Raw genomic sequence first — 9,076 nt, 5'->3', positions numbered from 1 at the left:
TGAACCCTACTAATAAAACCAACGTACTAATAAAACAAATGAAATCAATATGCCAACAGAACATAAAGCTTTTTGAATATGGCAAGATATTAAAGCTTAAGCTGAGAACTTTTATCAGATTTACACATCAACTCAATTAGATCAATTGGGAAAAAAAAACGTTTCTACAACAAATATCATTTAAATAACTTTAGAATCAAAAACACACACAGAAAATCAATATTTAAAATGTAAACAATAGAAATGTGATTCTGTTCATGCTTCTGTGTATGGCAAGCAGAAAATGTAAAAAATTAATAAATAAATTAGAACAATAGTAGATGGATGGATTAAAAAAAAGGAACATTATAGTCATCAATTCAGCCCAATTTGTTTACTCTTTTTCTAAAGACAACTAATTTACACACATCCTAAGATGAGTTCAAGGTGCATGTAATTTTTATAGCGTATTTTGTTCCATTATGTTCTTATTTTGGCTCTTTTGCTTGCCATAGAAGCTTGTTTTTAACACGTCAAAACTTTGATCAAGTTTCAGAGTTTGTTCTTATCTCTTCTGAAGTGACCAGGTCTGCTCACCTGCAGCTTTGCTCATCTTTACGCTCTTTTTATAAATAATCCAGAAAAATGGCAGAAAAGGTGTTCAGTCATCAAGACACCAACAGAGACCGTCTGTAGCATTGAGTAAACAAGACTTCTAATTATATGCTGCCTAGTTGTCTGTCAACTTTTCTGCCCCTGCCATCCTTAACCAATCATGTCCCTTATTAAAATAAGTATTACCACAGTCTAACTTTTTTAGTTTCAATCCTGAACTGGATCAGGATTTCTATAAGATGTAGTGTTTTTTAACATTTTGTCTTGATGTGGAAGTTAACAACTTTAAAAAGGCTTTCAGAATGCCATGAATACTCCGCTAACTAGCGAGTTAAATGTTGACTGTGCAATAATTTATTTATGTATTTACCTTCATTTATCCAGTCAAGACAGATTAAGAAAGGAAAAATCTTATTTTCAACTGTAGCCTGGCAAAAGGCAAGAATGAAGAGTTACATGAAACGCATAGAACAAAGATCAGGATAAAACAGCGGTAATAGAGACAATCATTGAAATAATTGTATCAATTAAAAGTCATTAGTCTCATAAATCTAGGTTACAGTTTTCTTTAAAATGTTTATTAAGATTCCTTTTAAAAACTGCAGACTGAAAGGAACGTATTGGTTGATAGACTGTTAATTAATTCCGTTTTGCAGAGTAGGTGTTGTACATGAGAGATGAAATGTGCAAAAGCTGCCTCAACTAGGAGGGAAAAGGCCAAGGAGGGTTTTGTAAATTAACAGCAACCACTGGATTTTCCGTCCAGTGAATAGTGAAGTCCGGTTCAGTGACGAGTGGAGGGTGCAGTGGTGGTTTTTGAAGGGAGCATTTCTTTTACATCGAATGGTAAAGAGTCCAGTTTTTTTTTTTCAGCAAATGTTTCTTAGCTGAGTAAATGACAATCACCAACATCAATTATAAACTATAATTGACAGACGGCTCTGTTATGGGTTAAAATAAATCCTGTATTAAGACGTTGAGATCTTAAGGACCTCATCAGGACAGAACGTTTTTACTCAACGTTTGTGCGAATATTTTACCATTTGTGAATTTTGGCTTTTAAAGATGAATCTAATAACGTTAGGAATGTTTAAAAAAACAAAAATTCTTTGGGGTGCTGGTCAGTAAAATTCAAGAAAAATCCCAAATGTGACCCATTAACTCTTAATCCTGCTGTAATCTTTTAAGGTTGAATCCTTTTTGTTTTTGACACTAAATCCTTAAAACATTTACTATAAGATTTTTCTACAACTTCAAATCACATTTTACTTTATTTCTCTATGAGATGTTTTAAAAATAACATTCTCTTTTAAAATCTCAAAAGAGAGTTTTATTTAAGAATTCCTATTGATAAGGGGACAAATAGTCACTGTCCAAATTTATTTTGCGATTATCGGTTTGATCAAACAAACTGATGGGTTACATTTTTAGTTGTTAGTTAGCATCACGTTTTTAAGCATCTGTAAGTTATCAGACTGAATTATTATGTGAGAAATGAATAAAAAAAGTCTTCATTGCGGCACAATCACAACAAACATGAGCGTGTGTGTCGCTAACCTTCAGTTGCTTTTGTTTTTTTTTAAGTTTAGCACAGTTTGTTGACTCTGTTATGTAGTTTCAGATCTTCACACTGGATTTTATTTTGCACAGCTTTGTTGGTTTAATAGTTTTAGTGTTTTCGTTTACATTTTTAAGCCCGAAATTCTAAGATAAAAACATGTGTTTAAGATGAATACGGTGAAAATGGTTGATCAATCTTCATGAACACGATTACAAGAAAACTGTTGAAAGAAAAAAAAAAAGACAGATATCCAGGTTAAGACTGTATTAAGACTCAGTTTCTTTTTATTTTTTGGATCTGTACAAGAGAAAATGCTGACTTTCACAAGTAACAGAAAGATAAAAAATAAAATTGCATCTCTTCTCTTTAGCTTCAGTAATAGACTTGGGCCCCGGACACGCCCCCAAACGCGGGGCCTTGGGGGGGGGGGGGGGGGGTGTTTAGCCCTGTGATTAACGAATGAAGTGAATTCATTCATGTACTCAGTCCGTCTCGTTCGCTGCTCGCTTCAAAAGGTTAAAAATGTGTTTGGGGTGAATTTGCTTTACTGCATCTGCGGGTAGCTGTGCTGTTGACATGAGGTGGCATTAAGGCCGTAATGCCATCTGGCTTTAGTGCGCTTGGAAGCGGGCAGTGGGGGTGTGTCTTCTGTTCAAAACCCACACACACACACACACACACACACACTGTCTATGTGCACATACACAACATGAGCAACTACACACACATCCTCTGTGTTTTGGGTCTCAAACGTCAAGTTTCAGTTCACCCTTGGGACTCTACTCCCCGGATGAGGCCAAAGTTTTAACCCCGGGAGGAACACATGAATCTAAAACAATAAAAACGGTCATGCTGAATTTAGTGTTTTTGTGTTGCCGGTGCAACGGCTGTGAGTCACTCCTGTCCAAATCCTTCCGTTTCCTCGATGGCGAAGAGGAGTTTCTCTCGGAGCTGCTCCAGGCTTTTGTAGGGCGGCAGGTCCAGACGATTGAAGCTGAGAGGACAAAAACAAGAACTAGGTCAGAGAAAATCCAGACAATTCAGGCTGGAAATACGTCAACATAAACAAAGAAAAACGTGTTATCTCAAAAGTTGTCCAAATACTAAAAATATTACTGAAAAAATACCTATGACCCACTAATATCTTTTTTTTTTTAAAACAAATATAGAGTTAAATAAAGACAAGATCTCACCATGTGTGGCTTCTTGGAAGCCAAGTCTCCTTCCCCACTTTGTCTATGCAGAACTTCTGGGGACCATTACTTCCTACAGATGACAAACATTGGTTGATTGATGGATTTATTTCAAGCATTGTAGTCAAAGCAATAAAGAATTTTCACAGAATTTACACAAACTCATTAGAAATAATGAAATGCATAGATAAAAAAACAGAAAATAAAAAACAAACAAAAAAGAATTTAAATCCCAAATGCTTAATTAAATATAGTGATTATTAAGACATGCAGAGCTTGATTTACTGCTTGAAAAGGACGAGTATTATTTGTATATTTGAACATTGTTTGAGCTCATTACTTAACTCGTTCCAAAGTTTAGCTTTTCTTTGTGGTTCTTATCAGTTCCTACATCCCCTCAGTTTGTAGGCTCCTTCATTTTCCAAGAACTGCTTTTGGATACTGAATGGTAATGTTTTCCCACTTAGTTTGTCATTGATAGCAACCCCCAAGAATTTCAATTGAGGCATTATTTATTTTAATTGAGAGCTCGGTATTGGCGTAGTAGTTACCAAAAAACATCACTTTGGTTTAATTTAGGTTCAAAGATAACTTGTTGTAATCCATCCATGATTTTATTTTGTTTACCTCCGTGTTCCCCACATTGCTAAGTTCCCTATGATTGGCTGTAGAATAGAATATATTTGTGTCATCAGCAAATAACAGGAGTTTTCAAAGTTTTGAAACATTGAATATATAATTTATGTAAATAAATAGCAGCGGGCCCAGAATTGATCCTTGTGGGACACCACAACTTATCTCTTTGGCTTCTAATGTAAATTCATCAATCTTGACAAATTGTTTTCTTCCTGTTAGATAGCTTTTGACCCAAGTTAGCGCTGGTCCTCTTATCCCATACACATCCAGTTTGTCAAGTAGGATGTCATGATTGAGAGAGTCAAATGCTTTTTTAAAGTCAATGACAATTCCAGATGCACATTTCTGAAGACAAGAGAGAGATGATTTTACCACATCTTCATAATTTTAAACCTTCTCAATGTGTGAGAAACCTGGGCGTACTTTTTGACTCTGAGCTAAATTTTATCCCACACATTAAAAATGTCGTTAAGACAGGATTTTATCATCTTAAGAACATTGCCAGAGTCCGCCCGTTCCTCTCTCTTGCCAGCACAGAGGTACTAATGCATGCTTTTATTTTCAGTCGTTTAGATTATTGTAATGCCCTGCTCTCTGGTTTACCCAAAAAGTCTCTTTCAAACTTACAACTTCTACAGAACTCAGCGGCACGAGTTCTGACGAGAACCAGAGGGCGGGAACACATTACACCGGTTTTAAAATCGCTGCATTGGCTCCCTGTGCGTTTCAGGATTGATTTTAAAATTCTTTTAATGGTTTATAAATGTTTTTATGGTCTTGGGCCTTCTTATTTAAATGATATTCTTTTAAAATATGAGCCCTCGCGGACCTTGAGGTCTTCCAGTGCTGGCCTCTTAGTTGTTCCCAAGGTGAGGACCAAAACTTATGGTGAGGCTTCGTTCTGCCATTACGGTCCTCGCCTGTGGAACAGCCTGCCGGAGAACCTCAGGGCCGCAGAGACAGTAGAGGTTTTTAAGAAGAGGCTCAAGACCCACCTTTTTAATTTAGCTTTTAGTTGATTTTAACTGCTAATTTATTCTATTAGTTTTAGTATAGGCTATTTTATGTATTTATTTTAATTTTACGCATCTTATTCTCAATTTTATGTTTTTTTTTTTTTTTTTTTTTTCTTCCTTCTTTTTTATGTTTTTAATTTTAGCATCTTATGATTTTAGCCCCAGTGTTTCTTGAGGGGATCTTTTCCTCCAGGGCTTGCCGGCTTGGTCAGCGGTTGTTGCTGCAGTTGTTGCCCTTGCTGGGGCGGCTGGGGTCTAATTTTACAGCTTTATGGCTGTGAGGGGGACCCCGGTGTTGTCCCGGTCTGGGTGGGCACTGTGGCGATGTTCCGTTGGCCGGGCTGGCTCCTGGTATGAAAGGATTCCCAGATACTGTTTCCTCACAGCAGAGCCAAGCCATACTTGTTTGTTTGTTTGTTTGTTTGTTTGTTTATTTATTTATTTATTTATTCTTTTACAGTTACATAGTCATAATTCATTGTACGTGGGAGCCATGGGTCATGTGGTTTAATGGAGGGAAGTGGGAAGGGTGAAGGGTGGGTTGGGGTTTTTATTGTAATGTTGTGTGTTTACTGTTTTTAGTGTTAAAGCGCTTCGAGCTGCACAAAGTGCATGAGAAGCGCTATTTTATAAATAAAGTTTGATTTGATTTGATTTGATTTGATTTAGAATGTTATGTTTATCAATAAATGTAACTAGTTTATCATTTAATATTTTTACTAAAATTGCTGAGAATTGTTGAAGGAGAGACAATTGGTGTTTGTCTCCGTTCTTATAAATAGGAATGATTTTTGCTATTTTCGTTTGGTTTGGGAATCTCCCAGTTTGTAATGATACGTTACATAGGTATGTTAGAGGCTTAGAGATACTATTAATAACCTTTTTCACAACTGTCATATCTATATCCTCACATAAAAATATATGTATATATAAAAACAAACAAAAATTTCCCACAAACTGGGCGGTCTGTGAAATCTACAAACTAAAGGATAAATGTTTTGTACCTATAAGTTCCTGGAAGCCGCCGACCGGCAGTCGGCAGGTTCCTGTTACAAACTGGAGCAGACGGATTCTCTTCTCGTTGTCCATCTCCTTCACCACCTGTAGGAGCGCAGCGTCAGTCGCCGAACGTCACCGCTTCAGTGTGAATGTTTACCAAACACCCGAATTCAGCTCACCTGCCAGAACCAGTGGATCTGCTTGCTGTTCTTGGTGTAGTGCCGGTAGATGGTGTTCTTCTGCCAGTCGGCCAGATCGATCTCCTGCATCCCGCACAGCATCAGCTGCCACGGAGACCAGACATGTTATTGTCCCGCTGCTTCTCTACAACCTTAACTTAAGCAGACGTTTAAACAAATTGATCTTCTACAAAAAAACGAAACAGGAAGCCTCTGAGTTTTTACAGAGGTGGAAAAATATGGTTTACTATCTTAAGTATCGTCTGCATTCACATGCAGACTTGAAACAAAGCATTGAACGACCTCTGGAGTCCTGAAAGGTTCCATATTTGTGAGGAAATTCTCCTCTCAGACACTAGGTCGAACCTCTGAACTAATGCCTCTAGGATGAGGTGAGAAAATCGAATCATTCCTGGTGATTTTGCTGGATGACGACGCTCAGCAGGTGTTGAACGAGTTTCAACTCTGATCCTCAGGACCTCGTCCAGATCAAACACATTTTTTAGTAAATATAAAGCATGAAAACCATCCCTCTTACCTCCAGCTCCTTCTCATCAAAGTAGCGAAGCCATTCCAGAGGAACCACCTCGTTGAAGCCGTCAAGAAAGGCTTTCGTCTGCTCCTCCACCCCGCGGGTGAACCTCCAGTCCGTCAGCAGGCTGCAGGAGGTGAAGGCGGTTCATTTAGGAGCTCGACCTCGGCGCTGAAGGTCAGCTGGGACCGTTTCTGTCGGCTCACCTGATGTACTCTTCCTTGTTTTCCTCCGTGACCAGTTCGTTCTCGCCGTCGTCCTTCAGCTGGTGGGTGGAAACTTTCCCGAGGATCTCCATGTCCTGAGCGAAGTACAGCTCCACCCCACATTCCGCCAGGTTGTTCTCCCTAAGCGCAGAGGCAAAACATCATGAAACATCAACCCTTTAAAAACATTCATTTACTTAAAAAGTTGCTCCTGAAGAAGCAACTGAAACTAGTTACCGTAGTTTCGTTTTTAAGTTTTAGAGACCATAAACTTTAATTTTGTACCAAATAGGAAACTTCTAAAATTAAACAATTTCAATTTGTTATTTAGAATAGACATTTGACATCATCTGCTAAAAAGGAAAACATTAAAGAAACATGGAAATGGGTGTAAAAAAAAACCATTTTAAACTTCTTGGAATTAAATTATAGATGTTAAATCGTCTTTACCATTAATGTTATCCCTTTTCTCATTTTAGGAATCTACCCGTTATCATTAAAAGCCATTTATGGCAACGCCATCACTTTAAAGTCCCACTGGAATCACCTTTTGTTAAAGTTTTTCCAGTGGTTTTCATTACGAATATGTATTTTCTTAAGCTAAAACCTAAAAACCAGTGTCATTTTCTAGGACATAGTTTCTGCAGAGTGGCAGTAGTTCTTTAGAATTTCACCTCCAATTTGTTGGTGGGACCAACCCCCCCCCCCCTTGTTGCTGAGAGATCTGTTTAAGCAGAGCAGGGAGCGTGGGGTCAGCCCAGCGTATAAGCTCTTTTTCAAACTGTATTTTTGTGTCTATTCCTGATTCACAACGATTTGAATAAAGAATTACACAGAAATACGATTTTGATCCTTATTTTCTTAATATATGTCCCCCATCATCAGAAGAAATGCTGCAAAAACATGTTAAAAAAACATGATTTTTTTTTTTTAATCAGAGTGGGTCTTTAAAAACCTACTTGAGATGCTGAATGATAAATGCTTTATTAAATAATATTAGCTGAATAAAATGCTGGAGGTTGTTTTTGATAAGAGTTGAAAACTAAATATTTCACAGCTTCAAAAATTCAGACAGTGTTCTAAAAAAGACATATTTAAGGCATTTTTAAGTTTTCTTTTATGGTTTTATATGAACCCAAAATCAACATGTTCTTCTGCAGCAGCTGCTTTACTTACTTGACCCACATGATGGAGTTATAAAACTCGGGGTCTATGGACTCCAGGTCTTTGAGGGTGGGTTTCTTGTCCAGCATTCGCTTGTAGAACGGCAGCGTGAAGCCGGTGTCGATGAACTTTCCGTGGTACAGAGCCTGCAGGGAGAAGACTTCAACAATGTGGAAAACCGCCTGGCGTTCGCCGCTCAGTGAAAACTCAGAGATGCTCAGTAAAGGTGAGGATTCCACAGGTTTGAGTCCACAGAGTCTGGATCAGGCGAGTTATGAGCTTACTATTTTCAGAGGCCTGTGATCACACGTGAATGACATTAACCAGCTGGTGGTGTTTCTTTGGCGTTTAAAGCCAGACGGAGCGGCTTTAAGGTTACGAACCCATCGGGGCTTCAGGCCTGTGAAAAGCCAAGAGCAACAAAGACTGGACAGACTTTATTCCGGTGTTCTGACGGACCAGATCTCCGTCTCCCAGCTGCCAGACGAGAGACAGAAGGTCTCTATGCAGATAGAGGGCAGCAGAAAAAGGGTTTGGAGCACTTATCTGGGAAAGGCATCTTTAAAAAGCATGTGAGTGGAGTGCATGCTGGAAGTGAGGGAAGGCAGCTCCAGAGGGTGTAGGCTGGCAGGAAGGGTGCGGCAGTGAGGTCATGGTGTGGGAAGGAGGGCGGAGGCTGTCGGCTTCGGGACAGACGGCTGTTTGGAGCCGGTTCCACACAGAGAGACGTTTTATGGCTCTTACTGTACATTCACAAGGCTGAAACGAGGGTTTACATCGACAGAAACCACAGAAAAGTGACACCAAATGCCCCCCCCCCCACCTTTCCACTCCACCCTCAGTCACGCCACAATGACAGAAAACAAGTTTACAAGAAGAAACCAGAACTACACTGCAAACTATTTGATACTTGAGAGACTTGAAACCTTGTTTTTAGACCTAAGTTTCCAAGTCTGAAGCTGTTTTAATTTTAAACAAGCTTTTCCCAAAATCCGC

At 38.7% G+C, this 9,076-nt stretch overlaps 1 protein-coding gene across 2 annotated transcripts in view; it reads right to left on the bottom strand.

The window, feature by feature from the left end:
* Positions 1-2,410: 2,410 nt before the first annotated feature.
* wwp2 (WW domain containing E3 ubiquitin protein ligase 2) overlaps positions 2,411-9,076 on the bottom strand; it is a 59,832-nt gene continuing 53,166 nt past the window's right edge. For both annotated transcript variants that reach the window (XM_023956034.1, XM_023956035.1), the window contains 7 exons: positions 8,093-8,226; positions 6,917-7,057; positions 6,717-6,837; positions 6,179-6,283; positions 6,005-6,101; positions 3,349-3,421; positions 2,411-3,149 (listed from right to left, as the gene is read on the bottom strand). In XM_023956034.1, coding sequence (XP_023811802.1) covers positions 3,050-3,149; positions 3,349-3,421; positions 6,005-6,101; positions 6,179-6,283; positions 6,717-6,837; positions 6,917-7,057; positions 8,093-8,226 — 771 coding nt within the window. In that variant the 3' untranslated portion in view covers positions 2,411-3,049. The remainder of the gene's footprint in view (positions 3,150-3,348; positions 3,422-6,004; positions 6,102-6,178; positions 6,284-6,716; positions 6,838-6,916; positions 7,058-8,092; positions 8,227-9,076) is intronic.

The sequence above is a fragment of the Oryzias latipes genome, chromosome 6 (genome assembly GCF_002234675.1).
Source record: "Oryzias latipes chromosome 6, ASM223467v1".
In the NCBI taxonomy this organism is placed as follows: domain Eukaryota; kingdom Metazoa; phylum Chordata; class Actinopteri; order Beloniformes; family Adrianichthyidae; genus Oryzias; species Oryzias latipes.
Note: the sequence above shows the minus strand (reverse complement) of the source record. Positions and strands in the feature narration are given on the sequence as shown.